The 27,046-nt window shown below is 43.2% G+C and overlaps 1 protein-coding gene across 2 annotated transcripts; it reads right to left on the bottom strand.

The window, feature by feature from the left end:
• On the bottom strand, positions 1-21,865 carry LOC311243834 (dystroglycan 1-like). Of its 2 annotated transcripts, none has more exons than XM_084333203.1 (3): positions 21,601-21,865; positions 5,997-6,576; positions 1-3,944 (listed from the first exon to the last, which is right to left on the bottom strand). In XM_084333203.1, exons 2-3 carry the CDS (start codon positions 6,423-6,425, stop codon positions 1,629-1,631), a joined length of 2,745 nt encoding a protein of 914 aa, XP_084189329.1. In that variant the 5' UTR covers positions 6,426-6,576; positions 21,601-21,865; the 3' UTR covers positions 1-1,628. The 2 variants fall into 2 exon arrangements, with proteins under 2 accessions (XP_084189329.1, XP_084189330.1); XM_084333204.1 differs by having other exon boundaries at positions 21,465-21,601.
• Positions 21,866-27,046: the final 5,181 nt, after the last annotated feature.

Here is a 27,046-nt window from a genome sequence, read left to right as displayed (position 1 = left end):
GCTTTACAAATAGTAGTACATCTTTATTAATATACTTTCATAAAACAATTTAAGACTGTATCAAAAACTCAGTAAAAACATTAGATTTCTTAACCATTTTCTCTTTTTTTCTCATGGTGATATCAGATATGAAACGTACATTATTGTGGTTTATTCTCCCCCATCATAATCTTAACATGATGCATTATTTTCAGTGATGGGCAAGTCAACTCTTTTCCGTACCTCCCCACACAAACTATAACGTTTTTTGTGATTGTGTGATCATAAATCTAGACAGACGATTAAAAAATAAAATGATTTCCCCCCCCCCCCCCGACTAACTCTACTGATAAAACACTAACGTTATGGAGTTCTTTCACAGGCTCACCATTATGTACAGATACACTTGTCCCCATGCCTCGTCTGAACCGATAACAGGCAGCCCACTAACAGATACAGTGAAGCAGCTGGAGGCGGAGCAGTGGTAATACAGTGCTGTATGCCCCACCCACCCTCACGCCAACAAAACCAACTTATTCTAAAAGACAGTAGATCCGCCTAATTATTCACCGCAGTCGATGCTTTTACCTGCTGTGAACCACAGCGACCCGATCCAGCCTTCGTTATTGTGTGGCGTTGACCCCGCCATGTTCCGTCTTCTTTCAACCGCAGACGTCGCCGTGGCAACGCCGGGGCCAGCCATCTCGTTCCTCAGGCAGGATCAGTGGCACACGCGCACACACGTAGAGTGTCATTATTATTTGTTTTGTAACTTAATTAGGCTACATCTACGACAGGTATGATCAGTGTAACGATGTCCTTTTGGATCAACGGAGAAAATCTCAGTGTAGTTTGTTAAAGAAAAAAATTAAGAAAAATCATTAATTGACTACCAGTTACAACTGTTCATTTCTGCAAGACACAAAGTGCAAGGTTTAGCAAGAATATGCATAACTGCAAGGTTTGCACATGTTATTGTCAAGAGGGAGCAAAGCACAGAGAGAGAAAGGAAAGATCGAAGATAAAAAAAAACAAAAGAAACTTAAATTTGCATGTAAATAAAACATGGTTCCATGCTTTTAGTTTGGCTTCATGTAGTTCGTCCCCTCTATAGAAATAACAGGTGCAAAGTCTTAGTAAACCTGGCTTAAAGACAGATAAGAGTGATACTGAACTGGTATAAAGATTAACATTGCGAGGGAGAGCCTCAAGTCTGTTGTCATGGTGACATTTACTTCAAGGCCCTACAGCCTTTCCTGCTTCTTTATTATTTTCTATACAATAGAAACAGTACATCATCGAAGATTAAATGTATTCTTCTTGGCAAAAAACTGATAAAAAAAAATGAAAGATTACGCAAGAGTTGAAAGCAGAACCGAAGGACAACAGAAGAAGAGAGGTGCTGGAATTACAAAGGGGGTCCTGTTCAGTTGTCCTGTGTCAGTGTTAGAACTGTACAACACAGCATCTTATCCATGATGGTCACGTATATGGGTATGGTTGCCTGCTCCTCTAGAAAGTCAAAGCCATCTCATTGAACGCATGTAAAATTACTCCCGTGATAAGTTTTCATACAAACAAGCAGCCCTACGGCCGGCCCCCACCCCACCCCCCCCCCCCGCCTCCTAAACCGAGGGCTCCTGCGAGCGTTAGGGGGGGACATAGGGAGGCGGCGACCTGTAGGCCGTCATGTTCTTGGGCCGAGAGCCTTTGCCCTCTATGGGGACGGTGAAAGGCGGCGGGGGCTGGTAGGGCGGTGCGTTGGGATCGTCATCTTGATACATGGAGTACTCCTCCAGCAGGTCCTGGCTGAGCAGGGTACAGTGGGGGCTGGCCATGTTGGGGTACTCCGGAGGGGGCAGAGGGGGCTTCTCTTCCTGAAGGATGAGGGGGATACTAGAGGACGGGGGAGACTTGGAGTCATCCAACTCATCTGCAAAGATAATGGGAACCCCTTTCTTGATGAACGTGGCTTGCTCTTCAATGGTCATCTTGCCCCTGCGTTTTTTGCGGTAGCAGACCATGGCAATGACGCCGGCTATCAGCAGCAGAGCAGCCACCACCACAGCCGGGATGACTGTGTGCAGGTAGACGTCGTCGCTGCTCCTGCGCCCGGTGCCTGGCAAGGTTGTGGGCATAGGAAGAGCCGGCATCGGCACCTCCCCTGGTGGGACAAACGTGTAGCTCTGGCATCTGTTGGTGCCACGAACGGAGATATTAATAGTTTTGAACTCGGGCTCCATGGCTTTGGTGAAGGCCAGTTTAGGCTTGCCTTGGGGATCGGAGATTCTGTTACTAAGAGCGGTGATCTGGTCTTTGGGACAGGGGCTCTGCTGGAGACTGTTGTTGGTCCACTCCACCACTATGGAGCCCTTGGTGATGCTCCTCAACGTCACGGTACTGCTGTTGCGGTCGCCGAGGGCATAGGCCAACTTTTTGGTCAAAAGAATCTTCTTGTGGACGTCACTGGTCAGAGTTTGGGGATCACCGTGGAACCGGGCAGCAAAAACAACCGACGGTTTGTCATTATTTGACCAGCGGTTGACACGAACCTCAAACGCATCTATGGTGCTCTTGCCGCCCTTGTCGGTGGCCAACATGAAGTACTCGTGTTTGCCCTCGTGCCCCTCATCCGGCAGGCCGTACAGGAGCTGGATGGTGCTGTTGAACTGGATCCACGAGGTGTCGCTCACACTCTCGCTGGGCGACTTCTTCAAAGTCAGCCGCAGTTTGTCGGTGGTGCCGTCTTCCATATCGAAGAACGTATCGGGAGGAATCTTAACTTCAAAGTAGGTGCCCACCCACGCCTTCACCTCATCGATGGGGTTGCTAATCTCTGGCTTTTTATTTTCAGGAGTCACAGATAGAGGCGTGGTACGTCTCGGGGGTTTAGCAGTCGTGGTCTTGGGCTCCCTGGGAGCCGGAGTGGACGTTTTGGGTTTCTTGGGCTTCTTGGTGGCGGAAGCCTTGGGCCGTTTGGTGGTGCTTGGCGGGGGCGTCGGCACGGCTGTAGCCGCCACAATGGTGGGCCGTGTCACGGTGGGCTGGATACTAGGGATGGTACTGGTGGTTCCTAGGACTCTGGTGGGCTGGGGAGGCTCTAGAACAGGCGTATGGGCGATCTGATCTCTGAGCCTGATTGTGGGCTTCACCGGAAGCGGCAGAGGACCGCGGACAGGCGGCGCTGAGTTGTCTGTGGCCGGGGCGATGAAAGGGGAGGTGGGGGTGGGAACAACGCGTACAGGGGGGGGTTCAGGGTGAGTGGTCGGGGGCAGGAGGGACGGGACAGGAGTGGGTGTGTTGTAGAGCTGCCTTCTGACCCGCTTCACCGCGTGGGGCTTTTTGTTGACGATGTGCCAGCCCACCACTGGATAGCCCAGTTTGGCCGACATGGTCCCATCCTTAGCCGGGGATTGGACGCGGTTGATGTCTGGGATGTTGCTCTGGTCGAGGGTGCAGCCGAGTTTCCATGACAACAGGGCCCCGTTCTCCACCACCTTCTTGGCGTTCCCGGGGCCGGCCATGAAGGCGGACATGTCAAACAGGCGGTTGTTGACGACGGGCACAACCCTCATGTGCTCCAGAGGGACACCCGAGAATGTCCTCATGACGCCCAGTAGGCCGACCCTCTGCTCGGCGGCCATCTTGGTGAGGTCGGCATCCAGGATGACTGTAAGGACGGTGACGGGCTCCTCGCTGCCACAGGTGAAGGGCTGAAGACCATTGGTCTCCGACTGGAGAGCGAGCAGGGCCGGTTCGGTGTCGGCCCGTTCTTCCGGGTACACCTCCACAGAGAACACCGTGCTGGGGGTGACCGGGACGCCTCCGTCAGCCTTTATATGCTCTCCAGAAACAGAGATATGGTGCACACCTTTGTCCTGCTCCAGCGCCAGGCCTCCAAGGATGCAGCGCTCCCCGTCCCAGTGCAGCCAAGAGGGCAAGGTCTCCTTTCCCATCTCTGTGAGCTACAGGCGAGAGAGAAAATAGAAATTAGCACATTTTAAAGAAGCATCTGGAGCAACAAGGGAAAATGAGCACATTTTAAAGAAGCATCTGGAGCAACAAGGGAAAATGAACACATTTTAATGAAGCATCTGGAGCAATGAGGGAAAACAAACACATTTTAAAGAAGCATCTGGAGCAATGAGGGGAAATGAACACATTTGAAAGAAGCATCTGGAGCAATGAAGGAAAACGAACACATTTTAAAGAAGCATCTGGAGCAATGAGGGGAAATGAACACATTTGAAAGAAGCATCTGGAGCAATGAGGGGAAACAAACACATTTTAAAGAAGCATCTGGAGCAATGAGGGGAAACAAACACATTTTAAAGAAGCATCTGGAGCAATGAGGGAAAATGCCAGGGATGCCGTGACTCAAAAGGAATCCTAGCAGTGAGACTGTAGTCTGAGCCACGGGAAAAAAACAGGACATTTTACACGAGATTATTCTTGGGTACAGGCCGCCCAAATGTTTTCCCTTGAATTTGTGTCTGTAATTCCATACGGTTTATAAAATCTTGTCAAATATGAACAGAAAGGAAGCTAGAGTGAGCCCTATTCACAGAATGACAAACCATCCGAGGCATTACGCCCTTCATTTGGGAGCATTACGATACGACAGGATATCATTCGGCATCACACTACGGGGCCAATAATAATAATCTAATTTCATTCATTCATGGCTGGAACAAATTGCACCACAGACGACTTCAATGAGCAGCAATATGGTGATAAAAAACAAAGCCATAAATACAATGAATTTACTGCGTGTATTTCAACAGAGAATTGACACAGCATGCCTCATATTGTCGCTCCCAAGATTAAAATGTCCATAGCATATGCACCAAAGGAAAAAATGTAAATGTAATGTGAGTGACAGTTACATAAACCTATTGAACACGCCCACAATACTGCCTGAAAAAGCGTTGTTCCTTTGTTCACTATCCGCACGCACACATATTGAAGGCCATTTTACATTCTGCTGCAATAACTGTACCCAGTTCCAAAGACATTTTGAGAAGTCTCAGTTCTGTGTAAGGTACCCCTCCACTGGCTACTTAGTGGAGTAAAGAATAACTTCATGATCAGGCAGATGGTTATAAAGGATTATGGTTATAGAAGGTAGCGGCTTCACAATGTTTCAAGTTATATAATATACAAAATGACGCATTACATTATATACTAAGGCTTGTGATAAACATTTTTTAAATAGAAATCCCACATTTATCTGATCTATTCATCGGCATGATACTATCAGTGTATTGCTTTGTAATATAAGCCGACCTGTACTTCGATTTTATTATGTATAAGTATAACCTTGTCATATAGTAGCTAATGATCCCCTGAACGTTATAGTATGAAAGGTCAGTCTTCGAAGCTCATCCAGATTTCCAGAGTAGGGGTTAGAAAGGCTTATTATGTGTGATAGAAGGTATGAAACTGTTCTCGGCCATTTACAATGCATTAGCCCAATCTGTAAACAAATTTTGTGTGTGTACACCATTAACTCATAGCAATGGCCTAAGAACAAAACCCATCTCCTATCTGCATAAAGAAAGATTGAAAGATAAAAAAATAATTGCATTCTGCAAGAAAACACGGAAATGTGAATCATTCAGATAGGAGGCTTTTGCTCTTCGGCCATCGATGGGACTGATCGATCTGCCTGTAAAGTTTGCTGGGACATTTTACATTAGACTATTTTCCATTAGTGTAATAGCATTTGGCCAATAAGGGGTGGTTTATTGGCTGTGAAGTCCTAAAGCTTTATAATTTTTTTTTAAGTTAATAAAAAAACAACAATTGAGTAGCTCAGTTAGTCTGTAAGTCTAAAGATGGTAAGTTAAAGAGTGATTTGACAAGTTGATTTAGATGAACTTCACAACCGCAAATACATGGGCTGTCAAAAACAGACCCATATGGTTCTTCAGTGCAAAGATCAAAGATTTGCCATTACATTTTGTATAACCACAATATTGATATTAGTCTTAGGCTCCAAGCAGTACAGTACTTACGTGGACATTACAGCTGCCATTGGCAGGTCTCGAGGGAACCCTCAGCTGAAACACCTGGCCCACTACTGCAGAAGAGTCGGGGATCCCAGTGTGCAGTCCCTCTGTGGTCGCAGGGGATTCTGGGATAGCCGGCGACGACGGTCCCTCGGCTACTGCCGACGCAGCGGCCCGGAGCTCAGAAAGCACAGAGGACCGCATGGAGGCTTCCAGCTCCACAGACATCACCTCCACCAGGGTCTCCTGGCGCCCACCCGGCACAGTGCCCTGGGCCAAGGCCACCAGGAGCCCCAGTACCAGGGGAACAGTCCTGCCTGAAGGAAGCCTGGTTCTCCCCGCATCGCCGTAGCCCACGTCTCTCCGCTTATAGTGCATGGTGAGAGGCCTTTGTGCTCCCCGCCTCCTGTCTAAGAACAACCGAAGAGGCCACATGCACCGAGGTCAGTTTGAGAAGATGCCGGTGGGTCAGATCCTCCCGGCTGCACTCGGAATCAACGGGATCTAACTTTGTCTTTTCTCTGCCGTCTTCTTCTGTTATCCATGAAGAGTCCCTGGCAGGTTCTCAGACAGCCATGTCGGTCAGCTGTTGTAGGGAGGGGGGGGGGGGGGGGGGGGGGGGGGGGTTTAAGAGGAGAACCAGCATTAGTCACGATTTGGCATCTTCTGAAAATATGCCTCTTTCCTTTTGATAAAAAGGGATTCATGTCCAGTATTTTACAAGTGCACATATTTAGGAGCTCGGTATCATTGAAAATGTTTGATAACGGTGCCAATGCAATACCTGGAATTCGCTACCAAAACGACTTTTTTCTTTTCTTCCTCTCTCGATATCTTACTGTGCCGGGTTATGTGTGAGCCAGCCAAACGGAGGCTTTGTTACAAGTTCAAGTTTGTTTATTAATTGTCACAATAAAATACACGTTGGTTGGTTCTGTATGAGCCCCGAGAGTGTGCTTCATACAGTACAAAAAAGTTAGAAAGTAAGAAAAAAGTAAGTAAAGAGGAATATACAAATATACATTTAGGATGATTGTGATTGAACAGAAGAGATGTTTATACCGTCTGTGTGTGAATGTGTGAGTGAATGTGAGGCATACGTTGCGAGTGCTATATAAATGCAGTCCACGTATTGGCTCACTGACACCGATGAGTCACTCACTTACCAATTTTGATACTACAGCATTTTTCGATACTCAATAGTTTTGAAGCAATTCGATCAATATCATAAAAGTATTGAATTTCAATTTAGATACCCAGTCCTACATGATGCTTAATTATTCAAAATCCTTAATATGGTAATATTCCTCTGAAAATGTAAGAGGTACATTTAACCACTGCAGTGCCAACATACCAAAATGAAGTGAAAAAGTAGTGTTAAAACACAAGCTACTTCAGTCTACACGTCATACTTTATTGTTTTCATATTTTGCCTCAAGCTACAATGAACCAGATATTTTACCGAGTTATCTTAGGCATATGATCCATTGATTATGTGATGGTAAAATAAATGCAACTATTAGCCTAGACCTAAACCTATTTGCTTCAACAGAAGCCTTAAAACCACAGCCATATATTGAAACAAACTCTTTGCATGTTTCATATCAAAGGGTTTCCAGTGCAATACGCATCAGTAAAATGGACATGTTGATCCCCACTGATCCTCACTTCACATGTCATGAGGCTTTCAGTATGGTAACTCTCGTGAGATGGCACAAGTGCCAAAGGTGGTCTGTCTTGGTTGTACGTTTTAATTAGGTGCCCTGGGGGTGGGAATTAGAGTCTCCATTGTGCTGACCCAGCAAACCCCAATCCGGTAGCACTGAGAGACGGGCAGAGCAGGGTCGGCCAATAGCCTGGAATTCTAATGCCCAACCAGCTCCGGATGACGGCTGTGACATGTTTAAGGACCGATGTAATGTTCCAACAACCCAGGATTCACAGACAGTATATTTCTGCTTTCTGTCTTTTACATGTAATTCAAATGTGGACGATTTGGTTGTTGATGAGTCACAGCAGCACAAATACAGTTAAGTGGGACTTACTCTCAGTGAACTGGACATTAACACATCCACCGCCGGAAACGCTGTTCAGCGTTATCGCCCGCCATGCGTTGACCACCAGACCTCGCTGTACAGCGTTATTGAGATCAATATTAAAAAATTTCGCCATGGCATTCATAATTCATATATACAGCCGCGACGCTCCAGCTGGACCCTATAGGTGACGGCAACGACGGCTCAATATCGCCGCCTGGTGGATGATCGGGCGAGTTACACTCGAACAACAGGAAGTGGGGGCTGTGCGTCGATTAAATTCATCCGGCCGTCAGATATAGTTGCATGACTCCCGACAGACACAATGTACATAATGGATCGCTTTCTAAACTTAATAATCGATATGATTTCAGCGTTTATTGCGACATACAAACCGGAAATGGACCTAGGCGATCGGCATCGAATACCTGGGATCTTTCACCGCCAGTCTCATTGGCGCACGGTAAGAGGACACTAACGTTATTTTCAACCCAATTGTGAGTTTCCTTGTTTGCAAACCATCTGATCAATATATCCACCCATACTACATAAAGCATTTACTGATGATCTGGGAATTATAAACAACCCCCCCCCCTTTCCTCCACGCATGATGAAGCATAACGTATACCGATCATATACAGTTAAATTTTTTAATATAGCGTGTATAGGGGGGAAACGGCAATCGATAATCTATATATGCGTTTAGGCCTATAACTCACGTTCTAGGAATTACTGCAGAAAACGATAAAAACATACTTATATTCTAGAAGGTATTTTTGTATGAATGAAAAAGTATAACGTTCCCACATCCTGAACAATAGATAATCGATGTTGAATGGGCCATAGTAATGTCAATATAGCAATACAATTTAAAAAGTTATAGCCCTGCAAAGAAGGTGAGCCACTCCATAGACTTATAGCGCTGGCAGAGAGGGGCATTAGATGGGTACAATGCCCGGCGGGCAATGTGTTAAAATATTAATGTTGAGCGGCCGGGTAGCGCAGCGGACTAAGCGTCTGTCTACCACCACAGAGCCAGTGGGATCGAATCCGGCTGTAGTGCCTCCGGCTTGGCCGAGCGTCCATACTAACACAATTGGCAGTGTTAGCGGGTGGGAAGCCTGTGTGGGTGGGTCCTGGTCGTTGTAAACAGCGACTCCTACAGTTCGGTCGGGGCGCCTGCACAGCAAGGGAAGGATCTGGGAGAGCCTGACCTGCCACACGTTACACTCTCCCAGTGAGAGTCCACGCTGCCAGGTGAAAAGAAGCAGTGGGCTGGGTACACATGTGTCGGAGGAAGCATGCGATAGTCTCCGTCCTCCAGACCGACGGTAGGGGGTAGAGTGCATAGATATCTATATAGAACACTAGATAGCTTACCCGCGCTGCCGGCCAATGTAGAGCGACGTCGTCGTAGGGCGGCCATCTTGCTCGAGGCAGCTCAGCTACTTTTTTTTGTCTACTTTTTTACTTAAAGGCAGTTTTTTTTTTGTTTTTTTTACAACCCACTTGAATCATAGCCACGTTAATAATGCTTGTAATAAACCAACCCGTTTGTAAATCCGTCAATATTTCAGCGAGTTATGAGTATTTTTGTCTGTGCAGCTCACTCACCCTCACTCAAGGCTGACTCGAGCAAGATGGCGGCGGTTCAGTGACGCTGGTGACTCCGCCTTAAGCCATCTAGTGTTCTATATAGATATCTATGGTAGAGTGCGCAACAACCAGGAAGGGGATTGGGAATTGGCATAACGACTAACATTGGGATGGGAGAAAAACGGAAAAAGTGGAAAATGACTAATTCTGAATCAGTCATCAGTGGAAACATACAAAATAGCTAAACTATTTTGCATATCACCTCTGTCATATTACCAACAGGAGGGAGGAGATCCACAACATGGGAAGGAGCCATAAGGAGAAAGAATATCTCAAACCCACCCTCTTTCTTTGATCCTCTAAGCACTGGTTGTGATTGGAGGATCACGAAAAGTGGGTGGGGCTTGAGATAGGTCAATTTGTGACAAGTGGGCTACAGAAAAGAAAAAAATACCAATAGCATCCTAAACTCAAGTGGTCTAGTAATGACTAGGTCTGAACAAGTGGTCTAGTAATGACTAGGTCTGAACAAGTGGTCTACTCTAGTAAACACTGGCACACCTACTTCCAGTGAATGACGCTAAAGCTAGCTAACGGTGTGGCTGTTCCCTAAGCCTAATGCATGCACAGAGAAGAAAAGGGTATGTATCCGTTTGTCTAACTCCAGGGTAGATGGAAAATAAGCTAATTTCCTTGTGTGTTATTTTAATTTAGATTGATATTTTGATACACATAATTACAGCCTCCTGCAATTTCGATATTGCACTAGGCCATAATTGTGATTTTGATAAAAGTTTTGATTAATTGTTCAAACCTACAGACCCCTGGAAAATCACATCATTTTAAACCTCAGAGACCTGCAGGGGCGATAGTCTTTTAGAGGCTGTAGCGGGTTCAGATTTAAAGCTAGAGTGAAGATATATTAAACTAGACGACCTTGGGAATCGATGTACCAACCATGTCATGCTAGCAAGGGGGATAAATAATGCTCCAAGGTTGGGCTACATTTGTGAGGTAAAAGCTGGCATGGCCATTTTCAAAGGGGTCCCTTGATTTCTCACCTCATGATATCCGAATGGCTCTATGGGTACCCACGAGTCTCCACTTACTTATAGACATGCCAACTTCATGCTAATCCCATGTGGTTTTCTCTGCATGCAGTATACAATTATATTTTTCACAATAAAGAAATTGTGTATTTGAATATTTCTGAATACCGGGGTCAGTGTTGGAATTGCATACATTGGGTATGAGTGGAAAGCTGAGAGTCTTGTGGATCCAATAAGCCCAATTGAATTCATGTGTGATGATTTTAGTCCCCATAGTAGCCATTTCATTGTAGTGAGAATAATTTTTGACTCACTGTTAGGGATGGGTACCGTTCACATTTGAACTGATACGGTACCGGTACCTGTGAATCGATACCGGTCAGGCCACGTGAGCGGATCGGCGCGGCCGAGAAATCCGCTCTTCGCTCTTTAAAGCTTGGTCCGCTCCGCTAATCGATCATGTTGACCCCGCCCCCAAGTCGCTCTCCGCTCGCCTTGAATCGAGCCCCGCGCCAGATCGCTCGGCAGATTTTTTTTTTTTTTTTGGAGCATGGTGTAAATCAGCTCAAACTACAACAGTCTACACCCCCTGGGCCCCTTAACAATTGTTTGTATTGAGCCGCATTGTAATTGTACCCATTCTGCAATGTTAAATAACGTTGTTTATCCATCCACTAGCTCTATTAAGCGATGATAGGCTAGCCGAGCCACAATGCTATGGTCGCTGCCATTAACGTTAGCATGTAAGCTAACGTCAACAACAATGGCGTCGATACGTTTTCTATCAGGAGTGAGTGTGGGCGTCTCTACAGTGACAAAGCCTGAACCGGATATCACAGGTTCACCCTTCTCATTGGTTGAAAATGGCCTTCATGTTTGTACATCGCCATCTGTTGCTTTGGCATTGTACTGCATGTATATTACATCAACAGTGTTAAACCACTGTGAGCGACCTGGAGTGGATTGGAGCGGAGGAGAACTCTCGCTCCGGACGTCGCGCCGACCCATTTTAAAACCCACTCCTCGCTCACGTCAAAACCGCCCGCTCCGCGCCCCGCGCCGCTCACGCTCTGATCCGCTCACATGGCCTGATACCGGTACCCAACGGTACCTTTTTTCTGTACTTTAGTCTCTAAAAATGTAATCTACCTACCTCAGTTGTGAAAAAGAAAATCCAAACTTCAAATAACCACACTTCTCGACCGCTTTTGGCTTGCCATTGCCCCGACTGCTTTGTTGTTGAATAAAGTAAAATCCTAGGTAAGCGTATATTGTGCGTGTGAACGTTGACGTGAAAAGAAATGTTAAAAAAAATAAAAAGTGTGTTTCAAGTTCAAGTTTCAAGTTTCTTTGTGTACATGTATCTGTGTGTACAATTATATATAAAACGATATATATATTTGAGCGACTAGCCCACTAGCGAGGCAACCTCCTGCACCATCGCAGCAGCGCCGAGCGTGGTGATACAAGCGGGCTGCTCTGAGGAAAGGAGCCCGTTCACGCTAGTGGGCTAGTCGCTAAAATATATATTGTTTTATATATAATTGTACCAACACAGATATTAGGCAGTACACACATTGTCCTGCAATACATGTACAGTGAATGCACAGCTACATTCGCCATATATTTCTATCGCTGCTGCGGTCTACACTGCAGTGAAATGCAATATTATTATTATTATTGTAAAGATTATCATTACAATTATTATTATTTTGTGCACGTTGTGCAAATTGAGAGGCTGTGCTCTTTGCACACAACCCTCGTACACTTGTAACATTGCCTCTCGAGGCGGCTGCGATTGTAATGATAATCTTTACAATAATAATAATAATATTGCATTTCACTGTAGACCGCAGCAGCGATAGAAATATATGGCGAATGTAGCTGTGCATTCACTGTACATGTATTGCAGGACAATGCGTGTACTGCCTAATATCTGTGTTGGTACAATTATATATAAAACGATATATATTTTGGCGACTAGCCCACTAGCATCCTGCTACGCTCATAGCGAGGGGGGCGTACTAGCGTAGGTCAGTGGCCAATCAGAATGCAAAACGGGAACCCGGAAACACAAACGCGTTGGTAAAAGCATAGACGCGGTCGGGACACACACACACTAGGCTTGGGCGGTATAATTTTTTTCACACCGTCATACCTTACTGACAGGGAGCGAAATTAAAGCCCGCCAAGCGCCATTTGCGGGCAGATTTTACGTTTGGCGGGTGGGACTGAGAGGTCTGTCCGCCATGTGGCGGGCAACGAAATAGTCATGTGAAAACCGATCGAATAACATGATCCAATTCTTAGCGGAGTTCTCACTCGCTGTCTCAAGCACACAGACATGCAACGCGCTGCTCCTCCCTCCTCCAGCCCCTCCCAACCCCATGTAAACAGAGAGGCTAGAGTCGGGCCGGGCAGTCTGCTGACTGCTCTAACGTTAGCTACCGTTACAAAATGACCCAGTCAACTATTCACTTTTAGTTTAATACTGAGGCATTGTCCGTTATCTAGCCGGCTAGCTACTCATAGCTCCCGATATCAACAAATGCTCCAGCAAGTCTAGTAGTGCATAATACCTCCGTTGGATAGGTAGCTACCTAGTACACGTTAGCTCCAGTAGGGTCCAGCTGCAGCGCCGGAGAATCCTTGCTGGAGCTGGAGGCTACTCGAGTATACACAGACAGTGGAGCTGTTTGCAGATAGCGAGCATTTTGACTTGTTGCGTGGTGGCGATAACGTTAGCTACCGTTACAAAATGACCCAGTCAACTATTCACTTAGTTTAATACATGAGGCATTGTGTAACGTTATCCAGCCGGCTAGCTACTGATAGCTCCCGACATCAACAAATGCTCCAGCAATAGTCCAGTGCATAATACCTCCGTTGGCTAGGTAGCTCACTAGTCACTATGAAATGTCGCAGTAAACTAAATAGTTCACTGAGGCGTTGTCCCAACGCCATCCAGCAGTAGCTACAGAAAGCTCCTGACATCAATGTCCTACAACAACAACATGCGTATTCGAGTCCCTGGTTTACATCGCATGAATAGGGTCCAGCTGTAGCTCAGGAGAATCCTTTTGCATGCTGAATGTAGCGTTTAGGGTCCAGCTGCAGCGCCGGAGAATCCTTGCTGGAGCTGGAGGCCACTCGAGTATACACACAGACAGTGGAGCTGTTTGCAGACAGCGAGGTGGCGATGTCTCGCAGATAACACAATCACAAGTATAATTATATAATATATATTTTATTAAAAAAAATTATATAAAATAATAAAAAAAAAATGTTATCAAAAGAAAGTTGGCAGGTAAGAAATATGCTTGGCGGGTAGATTCTTCCCATCTACCCGCCACTGGCCGGTGAGTCAAGTTTATTTCGCTCCCTGCTTACTGACATAATACCCCGGTATACGGTATATGACGGTATGACTTTCATTTTCATCAGCGGGGGGGGGGGGGGGGGGCAACCCATGTTACCAAGTAAACAAATCACGTCGTTAGATCTCAGAATGGTAGCCAGAAGCCCGCAGCATCTAGTGCTACTATCGACGTTAGCATGTAGCCTAGCCATGGCAGACTATTTGATTCCTTAAGGGCTCGAAATTGCCTGGGTTTTGGTCATATGCTCCCAAAATGCTCCCGCTGTTTGGCTACTTCTATGTGCAGTGAAAACTACTCGAATGCTTTATAACCTAGTCATTGATTTAGTTCAGCTCACAGAGAGAGATAAACAGCCGACAGCGGATAGTACAGGTACAAATACAATAACAAAGCGGGTGGGGGCTGTTGTGTAAACCTTGTACTCTTTAGTTCACATATAATAAGAGTCGGATTATTTGCTTGCTCCACCAGTGCACCACAACAACACACACCAACTCTCGTCACAACGCTTTACGGTATTTTCACAGCACTGTCGCAACATTACCGTAAAACGTGAACACCGTTGTGATACACTCGCTCCACTAGTGAGGACTGGTCTCGCCCTCTGCTGGCGCGTGTGTGCACTACACTCAAAACTCCGTTTCACTGTAATAGAAACTGAAGCGCATCTGTGATTTTGACGCCGGTATTGATTTTCAATACCGTCGGGATTTCTAAATACCCTGGTATTAGGGGTGGACGGTATGGTCTAAAATTTATATCACGGTATAATTTGAAGCATAGACGTAACGGTATATATCACGGTATCGGTGTTTCCGTTAGAATTATTTTTTTTGCCTGATAGGCAGGCTATATAAATAATGACATCCTCAAGGCATGTAGATTTATAATATTTTAACTTAAAACTAGGCTACTTTTGCGTATAGTCATTATATTCCAAATAAAATAAGTCCCGAGACTCCGTGCTGCTGCCGACTTTAAATCAAATGGGTGTCTGTGGGCAGTCGCCCAACATTAATAAACAGCAGTCTGTTATAATCACATTTTTATGAGCTAACGAATTCCGTTATATTGGACATTTGTATTAATTATATCAAGCGAAGAACTGAGAAATTTGGCAGAGAGAGACGGCAACATTATCGTGGGTTTGCGTGATGACTCTCTCCACCTCGCAACGACTTATTTGCAAAGAGTATGTCGCTGCAGAGCAGCAGATTCAGCTGTTTTAAGGCTCTATCTGGGGACCGCTCAACAGCGCCCCCCACCCAACAGCTGAATTGCCAATGGCTGAATTGGAGTACTGCACGGTGCCGGTACAGATGGGTGGGTTATGGTGGATTCTGCGGCTCTGCAGCTGCATATGCTTCTCGCAAAATCCAACATCCAGCTTGCGCTGCCCAGCCGTCAGAACACTACACATCATAATGTTCACAGCAAACTGTAGTTGATCACCAGGTATGTTTTATTAACGTAGAATAATTCATATAAGAAAAACGATAGGGAAATATCTTACCTTTCTCCACTGGTTAAAAATGCCAGGAACTGAAAATGAAACTTGCTGTGCGCCGCGGTGATATGTGTTTATTATGAAATGACAATTGCGTGTTGACACGCCCACTGCGCGAAGCCTCCTAAATAACTTTTTCCAGTTTGCACATATCTATTATCTATGACTAATTCTATCTATTTTTAGGGGCAAATGCGAGTGAAATAGTCGCGCTGTGGTTACATGACGTCATTGCTATTTTAGAGCTGCTCTACCGGTTACAAGGTATAGTCAAAATCCATACCGTAGAGCAAATTCATACCGTTTATACCGTATACCGTTTATACCGTCCACCCCTACCTGGTATACCGTAATACCGCCATACCGCCCAAGCCTAACACACAGTTTCAACTCACCACCCCCGCATCATATTGTAGTCTAGTCTGTCTTCAAACTTCCACTCCTCTCGAAACTTTCTTTTTCGTCTGAGAAAGGCGCGGTGGGTTTACTTTTTAGCGGCAGGCTTACTCCTTCCATATGGTTCCACTTCCACATATTTGTAATTGTAACCCATTTAATAATAATAATATTATTTACATTTATATATTTAATTACCGCATATATATATATATATATTTATAGGGCAACCACCCTTTTTATACTGCCATACACTGAGGCATCAGGGCATGTATACTTGATCTACTCGCTGTACGTTAACTTTTTTTGCACATAGAACTGGTGCTACAGAGGTTGATCGAAGTATAAAACGTGTTATATTTGTAACAGTCACAAATGTGCCTATTGTATTTGTGTTATTTAGTTGCAGTGCCATGTTTGGCTGTCATTCTCATGCTGACAAGTTGACGTCACACAGCCAGACACGTTACGTGTAAGGAATTATGGGATTTGGTGTTGGATGTATGGACTCTACTAGGGGTGGGAATCACCCGTTTCATCACGATACAATATCGATTCTTTGGACAACGATACGATATTTGCCGATATCTGCCACAATACGATGCAGATGCCTGCAATCGATATGAGACGATATCATAAGCCCATTTAACACAATCAGTAACATTTAGATCAACTAAAAAAAGGTAACGAAAATATTATTTGAAAAAAATTAATTTTGCTCTTCCAGACATTTAAATGAAAAAACAATCTATTGTTTTTAATACAAATAGACCTCCTGTTCACTGTAAAGTGCCATGTTTTGATAAAAAAAAATTGGAACTCACAACTCGCAACCTAAAACCCCTTCCTCTCCCAAACCGTTTCTACAATTGTTTTATGTTGCATGATGATCATGAATTCATTTATTATTATTTTTTTTATAGTTTAATATCAACATCATCTGTACATCCTCAGTAATCCTCAGTTTACTATAATATACTCCTGACTTCATCGTCTTTCCAAACGCGCACACACAGAGAAAGGGAGAGTGCCCCCCCCCCCCCCCCCCCCCCCCCATTTCCCTTTCCTCAGTCCACACTTTCTGCTGTTCTTTATGGCTCTGCCTCTGATCAGGCTAACGTAACGTTAATTTCGGGCGATGTGGGCATAAAGGAATGGCGACAATGCAAAGCATGTTAGATGCATTTGACCCGTTGTGAGGGGGAAAAAACCACAGACTTATTTCAGGTCGCAAAATAGGCGCACTGCTGTGTAGCCCTGCTCTGCTTAATGCCAGCAGACAGCACGGACTGGGTGGATATGACTAGCCGAGTTGCCACAGGATTTATTGTTGCCACAGGATTTTCAAAATAAGAGTATCGATATGAACCGAACGTTGCTAGCTGCCGGAGCCATAGATATTATAGCTGGAGCTGCGCTTGGGACCCGCCACAGGACTTTCAAAATAAGAGTATCGATATGAACTATTTTGTTACCGGCCAGGTGGCGGGCAGACCTCTCATTGTTACTCGCCAAACCTTAAATCTGCCCGCGATTGGCGGGTACTTATTTTGTTCCCCGCCTCTGAGGCACCAAATCTTCCACCGATTGCGATGTTGTGATCCACTCCTAGGCGAAAACAGCCGGAGGTATTAGTACTGGAAGAAAAGTGATATCCCCAGTTCAAAAGGTAGGCGATACTGCCACCTAGCAAGATTCGATCGTCATTGCAATTCCAACATAGGCAGATGTGCCAGGGAGGCCCAGGGAGCTCCGGCTGAGTGTTTAGAATGGGGATCAAAGGATCTAAAAACTAGATATTACGTTTTTGGCACTCAAGCGTTGGCGGCGAAACACGAGATATTACGCTTTTGGCACAAAAAGAGTTAAAATAGGCCGCCTTTTGGCAAATTAAAAGATAACAGAGCCGTCATGTAGAAACTGTGGTGCTTTGATTCATCTCTGTTGACAAATCAATATTCATCCTTTTATCCTCCCAAACTCTTTCCCCTCTTCAGTCTTCACTGACACAGCTGCTACTGGTGAGGCTTCAGTTTCCATATGAATGGATGCAAGCATTCCCTCTCCTTTCAGCATCATTCAGCTTCTGTGAAGGAACTCTGAACATGGGAGGTGATGATCTCTACCTGGCTCAGGCAGCCCCCGGCCAGCACCGCTCACAGAGGCTTTTGTGATCAGGAACAATCGGTCTGAGCACAGAAACTTAATGCAAAGACAGCAAATTGACTTAAGCCGAGGCCAAGTGTTTGCTAAGGAGACCCAGGGAGGGGCGAGACCATGTGGCGCAAGAGGTTTGAAAAGATCATTTGACTCAACGACAACGTGTCGTTTCATTCAAACCGTATTCAACAAGCGGCCACAGCGGCCCTGCTGGTGATCCTAGACATTAGGTCCATTATCACTTGACAACTTCACCAGCCAAACAGATTGATATCAACCATAAGAAGATGATTTATCGGTTAGGTAACCAGTAGAATCAATACACTAACACACAAGTCAAAGTTAACCAGAATTTGGCCCGCGACTGGTATTTAATTTCCCTCCCTGCCGTACTGAGTCATCTTTGTATTACCATCTGCTACTTCACATTCCATAGCGAGATGTAGGCTAGATGTAAAAAGAAGTATAACGTTAGCAGCACTGGCAGAGTTAGACTGGTGTTTCTAGTAGCATAGAAGGGGATTATTATGACTAAATCACCAGCTGAGTAAACTGGAATGTTCAATTAAGCCACATCCACTGGGTTCCGTTACCCTGCACCATCCTGCATATAATCTGCCATGCTGTGGATGCCGATACATATATCAAAGTAGCCCATCTCAAACAGACAGCACTTTTAACAGCATACCATAACGCAGGTTTGACATGGATGCATCTGTGACCGCCATATAATTGAGGATATTTTCAAAAGCAAAATATTTGTTTCCACATATAAAAAGCATTTTAATTGCTTATCCGCTTCACTGCATAGCTATTTTGATTTGCCCATCCTAGTGGTTAAACTCAAAGACTACGTACCTGACAGCGCCAGTGTTTGTCAGAATTAGTCTAGTTCACACACGCATTCAACCCTCCCACACACACAACCCGCCCACACACACATGTACTATACACAAAATACCAAATGATCTCTTACTTACCCCATTACGTTATTAACCATGTTGAGACATGCAGCAGAATTGAGATCCCAATCTAACATACAAAGACTGTGTGCTCAATTGTCCCAGACCCCCTCCCCTCCCTCTGTAGAGAGCTCCCTCTGACTCAGATGGTTCTGAATGGCAACCACTGCACAGTCACATTCTGTAAAGCCGCCTCTTTGAGACACAAGGCCAAGCCAGCACACTGGCAGGCAGGGCTGGGTCTTCCATACAATAAGCAGGCTGAATTGGAAGAGGGGGGAAGTATTGCTCGACTCATCCATTCATATCAATTTATTGTATTTTTATGTAAAACACAAACATGTTAACGTTGAACAGGTTTCAGCCTATAGGCCTAATTTCAGATGGCAGACTACACCTCAGGCTGTTAACACACGAGCGAAAAGCTTCCGAGCATCAAAGCTCTCCTTGTGTGGCCTAGATTCCATCATGTTCTCATTTCAACATGAGTCAATCAGAAATGATGTCAAACGCAATTTCCTAAACAAATAACAATTATGGTTTTGTATGTTGCTCTACGGTGTAAGCTGTGTGTTGTTGTGCAATCAAATGAAAAAATTTAATTAAAACCAGATCTACACTGACTGTTCAATAATACAGTTTGAAGCTAATCTAGATCAGGTAACAACTGGTAAGAATGCATTGTTTGACAACATGGACATGGGCCTAGATTTTCTCCTCAGTTGTTGATAACATGTCAAAAAAGGGAATGCATGCAGCTATGTTAACCATACTGGAGGTAAGACCTTTAGTGAGAGACGGGCTATAGTCAACAAGGCAAAGTAGTAAAAAGTGCAAGACATGGGTCGTAAGTGATCTTTTCCCTGACTGCCATCTGAATCTGAGGCCCGGTCTAGTGTGTGATGGACTGGTTCACAACTATCCTTGAATAATATTGTTGGCTATTTAACAGTGGGAAATAATTGCAAACCATCAAAAATAATTAGGGCTCAAATGCACAGTGGCATTCAGGGCCAATTGAATTGACGTACCACATCCAGCAGCCTCTGGATAGAACATGAGCTGAATATCAAACATATCCACAAGACAAGCTTGCCTTGCAATTTGATGTTTCCCTTGTGTTCCCTAGACTCCAGACGTTGCTAAACAAAACAACTCAACAAATGTAGGAACGAATGGATAAATAACAATCGCCTTGTCCTAACATCCAACTTGGTGTGTTGACCTTAAGAGAGCAACTTGTTTGCAATGAAAATGAGCTCGTGCAAATCGCGTGGCACTGATGAAAAGCAGAAACTGTAAGGGTGACTTTGCTTAAATAAGTGATGCTTCAAGAACATAATTGTATCCAACGTCTCTTGACTATTAGAGTAACTTACAGACAGCAACGTAGATACTTCGGTGAGCTTGTATTTCACGAATCCAACGTGCTAACGTTAGAACAATTTCTAGTAACATTACTCTACCTAGCGTTAGCTCCTATGCATGTTTAGGATCAGCTAGATGGTCCCGACTAACACACCAATCAATGCCATTGTTGGACATACTTGTTATATATGATAACGTTAGTCATTCAAGTTTAAGCTCATGTTAGCCGTCGCTGCTCTGTTGCCAAAATAACACACCGCAAGTCAGCTAACTAAGTAAGTTATAGGTTTTTTTAAACGCCGCTGACCATGTCGCCTATAGGAATACGACGCAGGAAAAGAGGCAGTACTACCATCAGTAGAACAAATTATCTTATGTTAAATGGGTTTCGAGATTTCTATAAAAGATAGTGCCTATAGCTCGCTAGCCACTATAGCTAGCTGAGTAATGTTACTGATGATGTGTGTACGAGGGCCCATTTCAAATAATGGCCCCGTTCTGGTGCACTTCCTATAGAAAATGACATCGACCACTTACAGAAACGTCCGCCCCTGTGGATAAAGCCCCTTTTCAACTGACAAGCGTGTTATTTCGGAGTGTATATATATGGGTGTTATCTGCCAAGGGGAAAAAATGCAAAAATGATCTAAACAAATCCGATTGTTGGCTGTTGTACCGAATGCTATGGTGCGTCTCTCCATCGCCGAGGTGCACCTGTTCTATTCCGAGCCGCCGAGCCACTTCCACTGCAGAGCTCTCGATGATACAACACAGCTGGCTTCTTAGCTCGATCAAACACATCATGAGCTCGGAGGACGGCGAAATAACAAGCACACACTTATACCACATTAGCCATTTTGTTTCTAACTATATATACAGCTACTAGCGTTAGCTCCCATCCGTTGAAAACGTCGACCATGAAACCCAATGGATGGTGGACACACCGCTGGTACAGTTAGCTAACAGTCGGTAAAGAAGAGTAGCTATCCTGGTGATGATGACCAAAAAAAAGGGGGTTACCTTGACAAGTCGGTAGACGAGGGCCGATGTCAACTTTTTAAACAAACGAAATACGCCGATTATAGGACACGGGTGGCATTATCGACGATGTCCCACGCGAATGCGAGAGAGAGAGTGAAAACAAACTCAAACTGACCTTGTTCGCTAGCTAACCTCGGCTAACTGGCGCCGCGCTACAGCGTCTCCTCTCTGCCCGAAGAAAGCTGCGACGGCGGCTTCCAAAATAATATCCCATCAACGTGAGCTTTCCGTTCACGAAACATAGACCGATTAGACCATAGTCACCGGCCTATTCGGAATACAATGTATTTTTTTCTATTTGACTAGATGTTGCATAGCTACAGTACTCCTCCCGTACTGCCTCTTCTGTGTTTTTGTACAGGTCTACAGGTTGAGGCTAATCCTGTGCAAGAGCCATGACTCCGCCTCTCTCTCCCTCTCTCCCTCTCTTTGGAAACATAGGTGAGATGACAATGTGTTTACTGTACGTGCGCTTTAGAAGGCGAGTGAGGGGTGAAAGAACACTGCAAATTGTTGCGTTATTATTACATTAACATTCGGTTCAAACACCTAAACATAATGGCACAAATTAGCCTATGAGCACTCAGTATGCGCCAAGATACTCCATCATTTTAGACCGTCGTGCGTCGTTTAGTGTAGTGGGGTGAAACAATTTGGGCTAGTACTGTACTTCAGATATAGTATTGGCTGACTTTGAGGAACGCAAATGTGAAAGTTGGTGCCAGGGTATAGCTTTAAAATATCACATCCGCATTTCACTTGAGGATACTGAAGAGTAATTATACTTCCCCTTGCCAACACCACCCATCCTTTTAATATTTGTATTATTATTATTATTATTATTATTATTATTATTATTATTATTATTATTATTATTATTATTATTAATTATTTATTTTTTTGTGGAAAAACATATTTTGATTGTCCTCTGAGAATCAATAGTATCAGCAGACCCTCTATAAGGCGACTACAGCTATACAGGTAGTTGAGTTTAATTGCACCTTTGCTGGAATTAAATTAATTGGAGATAAAAGTGAAAACAATTATTTATCCAGACGACACAGCAACATTTATTATGTGTGATAAGAAGATTAATGATGAAAGTGATTTTGAAGTTACTGGTAAGTCTCTTGCCTGTTCACACCCAACCCTATACCATTACCACCTTAACTGCATCATATTTCTATGGTACACTAAACATCAGCCAAGAAAATGTGTAATCGGGCCATGGAATTTATGAACGGAACTCCGCACCGCCCCAACTCTGGACTCATTAAAAAAAAACTGCTCAAAACCCACCTCTTCAACTTGGCCTTTAACCCCTAATCTCTCACTTTATATGTATATGTTGTGTCTGTCCACTGTCAGTTACTTTGTTATCCCCCCCCTATGTAAAGCGACCTTGGGTCCCTTGAAAGGCACTATATAAAATGAAGTTATTATTATTATTATTATTATTATTATTATTATTATGAGAATTTTTTTTTACAATAAAATATATATATTTTTTTTATAAAAAGACATTGTAATATTAGCTGCTGTCAGATGAAAGCCTCATATCTACATCATAGTTTTCATCCGTTTTCAGTTTACTTGAATAGTAAAAACATGTCCAGGAAAATCAGTCAAAGTAAAAATGTATCATAGAATGAGTGTATGTGGTTCTCTGTGTTGCCAGGAAATCCACTGAAAAACATTTAACATTTAAGAAAATTTGTGTTGTTTTTCTTAATAGTTGAAAAGTACCCATTTTAAGATGCAAGGTTACCTGACAGGCTGACAGCAGCAATATATTTATATAATAATATATAATGATCATTTACTAGGCTTTCCCAACCTTGAGGTCAGGACCCTCTGAAAATGATCCTAATGCACCAGATGGTTCCTTGTGAATCCAGCTGTCTGGCAAGGTAAGAAGAGATGGGGTCCCTAGAGAAAATCCTCAGTCAAACTAAAATGACTGAATACATCTGTTTGTTTGTTTTCACTGAAGTCATCCATGCAGCTTTATTGGCCTATATCATATTATAGGCTACAACTGACCGGCTTGCAAGAGCAGCTTGACCTCTGTCCTCCTGACTAATTCAATTACTTATAAAATTTATTTTATGAATTGATTTTGAGTATGACAACTTTTTTTCTCAAACATTGTAAATGTTTGTAGAGCAATGCAAATATTCGGGTGTGCATTTTTAACATGCTGTCCCTACACAGTTGCAAAAGAAAAGGAGGGACATTGTTGTCTTCACTCCCACATTCTAAGAAATTGCAAAGCAATTCAAGCACGTACAAGCCAACACATGACTATGGCAAGCAAGCATAAGCTTGTCCAGGGAGGTTTTATGGCAAGCAAGCATAAGCATAAGGTTATGTCAAGAAGGCTAAGACAAGTTTCCCCCATTCTCAACACAGACTGTGTTTGAATAGGTGCCTTGAATAAACTTTGTATAAAAGCACCTGTGCCCATTATATCAACAGTGTTGTAATGATTCTAAAATGCACAACCTTGTAACTTTGTAGTCATTATAGCAAATACACTATGGCTTCTGCTTATGCAATTATGTGTTAGTTGATGTTATGCTCAGATGTTGTAACCTCGACCAGATGTTTTTAAAGTACACATCTAGATTCCCTAGGGTATGTTTGTTGTGTGGTTTAAATCTATTGTCTTTTTATCAAGTAGCCTACTGTACGTCATTGAGGTGTTCAGAGAATGGCATGCGTTGCTCAAAAGCAAGACTGCACACCTCTTATCAAAGGTCTTTAAACAAGCCTTTAGCTGAAAGGATAGAAAATGTAAATCTTCCCAAGGGAACCCCCTTACACTTAATGATAAGACTCTTATCATTCAAATTTGATTAAAAAAAAAATACTTTCATTCTAGCCTAACACCAAGATAGAGCCTTCTAAGACCTAGATGGAGCCTTCTAAGACCCTCTAGAGAGAGCCTTCTAATAGACCCACTAGATATAACCTTCTAAGACCCTCTAGATAGAGCCTACTAAGACCCCCTAGATAGAGCCTTCTAAGACCATCTAGATAGAACCTTCTAAGACCATCTAGATAGAACCTTCTAAGACCCTCTAGATAGAACCTCCTAAGACTCTCTAGATAGAGCCTTCTAAGACCCTCTAGATAGAGCCTTATAAGACCCTCTAGATAGAGCATTCTAAGACCCTATAGAGCCCTCTAAGATCCTCTAGATCAGGGGTCAGCAACCTTTTTGACATGGAGTGCCTGTTTGAAATATAGTTGTAACTAGTGTGCCTCAACAATATTCCATGCATCGTAATTTTTTTTCTCTCATAATCAGGTCTTTTTAATGAACATTTTTACATTATTACATCATTATTGTTATTATTAACAATATTATTATGATGGTTGTATCAACCCTAAATCTGAATTGGGGGGGGGGGATGCAATGCAGACAAACAGCTGCATACAGTGCAACCATTCCACTCACATTTGCTTATTCATTACTAATAAGTATACACAACCACATTATTTCAACCTAATAAAACTATGTTTATTGTCATTGTTTTAAGAACACAAGTTGACTTGGTAATACTCACATTTTGAGTAAAAAAAATTGCTCTTAACATGTGCAATGTTCAATGAAATAGAAAAATAAATAATAAAATGTGTTGATTAATCCCACTGGTCACAATGGTGACCGTAATAATGTTTGTTATAAGGCTCTGCAAATGTTACTGAATGATGTAGCAATGTATTTCCAGCTAAATTGAAATAATAAACAAATAAAGGGTCTCAATTAAATATGTGGTAGTAAAAAGAACCTGTGGGAGAATTTCAACAAGATAAATGCGACAACAGTGCAAAATATTTCACTATAATATTTAAAAGCAAAAAAAAAAAAATTACAATTTTTATTTTTATTTTTTTTATTGCTGCCCCCTGTGCCTATGCAAATGCCCCTGCGTGCCTATGCAGGCACGCGTGCCTAGGGTTGCCTACCCCTGCTCTAGATAGAGCCTTCTAAGACCCTCTAGAGCCCTCTAAGATCCTCTAGATACTAGATAGAGCCTTCTAAGACCCTCTAGAGTCCAAGTCAAACACCCCATGGTCTTGGTACCTCTCTGATATCGTTGTGCTAAATGTTACCTTGCAAGGTAATATGAAAATGGGATCCCTAGAGAAAACTAAAATTAATGAATACATCCGTTTGTTTGTTTTCACTGAAGTCATACATGCAGCCTTATTGGTGTATATTGGGCTACACTATTGTCATTGACCAGCTTGCAAGAGCAGCCCGACCTGTGTCGTCCTGAGGAATTCAATTATTTAGTATATTTTATGAATGAATTTTGAGTATGAAAACCTTTTCCCCCTCAAACATGGTAACTGTTTGTACAAGCCAACACATGACTATGGCAAGAAAGCATAAGCTTTTCCAGGAAGGTTATGCCAAGAAGGCTAAATGTTGTGTTTATTTTGGGTGGATTGTGCAAGAATAAATGTTCACATCACCTGGATCTATACAGGCTATTTTGAGAAATACATGCGATTGTGTTGAGTCTGTTGACATATGCTTATCGACAAATCCATGAGTCAAAAACAAGTTATCAAGTCCAAAGGTTGTATTTGTTTGAAGCTTATAATATTTGACAAGGGTCTGGTTTCCTTCGTGTAATAGGCCAACCATGTTATATTTCGTATATATAGCTTACACTTTGCTCTATTGGAACTATCCCTTTAATCATATTCTATAATGAAAACTTTCACCACGTGTATGCACCTGCCCACCTGCCTGACCTTGATGAAATTTCTTTATTGGGAATAACCCCTTGAGATGAAACCATCTCGTTTTCAAGGGGGTCCGCAAAGACAATACAGAGTTATTTGACAATCAACAAATAACAAACAAAAAAACGAGACAAAACAAAACAGAAACAAAAACAACAAAACAACAGAGTAAGCAACGCCAGCCAAGAAAATAAAGTAATCCAAAGATAAAAAGCATACAACAGTATATCAGCAACAACAACACAACGACAAGTTTAAGTTTAAGTTTAAGTTTATGAACTTGAACTTGAACTTGAACTGTAACAACTTGAACTGTAACACCAGCTATGTTTAATCTATCTAATATTATTCTATTGAGGTCCAAAGCATAGGCAGATAGTCTCACCATGAGAGGACAACATATTTTTAAACAATTTAAAAGATGATGTTGATCGGATGTGGACAGGCAGATTGTTCCAGTCGGATGGAGCTTTAAACATAAAAGATTTTTTACCAGCTGATTTAAAGGTTTTTGGAACAGAAAAAAAGTGTTGAGTACAATGACGAAGTTGATAATTAGAAGTGAAAGGTACCATATACTGTTTAAGGTAATGAGGATAATTAAAGTAAATACATTTACAAATAAACTGTAACCAATGTTGTTGCCTTCTTATTGTGGGAGAAGGGAAGTTGAGATTTTCATACATGATACAGTGATGAGTGTTGTATGAACAGCCAAGAACAAATCTGCATATATGATTGTAAATGGTGTTAAGCGGAACAAGGGTAGTTTTGGCTGCAATCATATATACTATATC

Source organism: Notolepis coatsorum (assembly GCF_963971535.1).
Source record: "Notolepis coatsorum genome assembly, chromosome: 17".
NCBI lineage: Eukaryota > Metazoa > Chordata > Actinopteri > Aulopiformes > Paralepididae > Notolepis > Notolepis coatsorum.
Note: the sequence above shows the minus strand (reverse complement) of the source record. Positions and strands in the feature narration are given on the sequence as shown.

Bases quoted from the DNA above. Each gene is read 5' to 3' on its own strand.
- LOC311243834 (XM_084333203.1), bottom strand. From the start codon at position 6,425: ATGTGGCCTCTTCGGTTGTTCTTAGACAGGAGGCGGGGAGCACAAAGG. The intron at 3,945-5,996 runs GTAAGTACTGTA...TCTCGCCTGTAG, and splicing joins ATGGCAGCTGTAATGTCCAC to CTCACAGAGATGGGAAAGGA.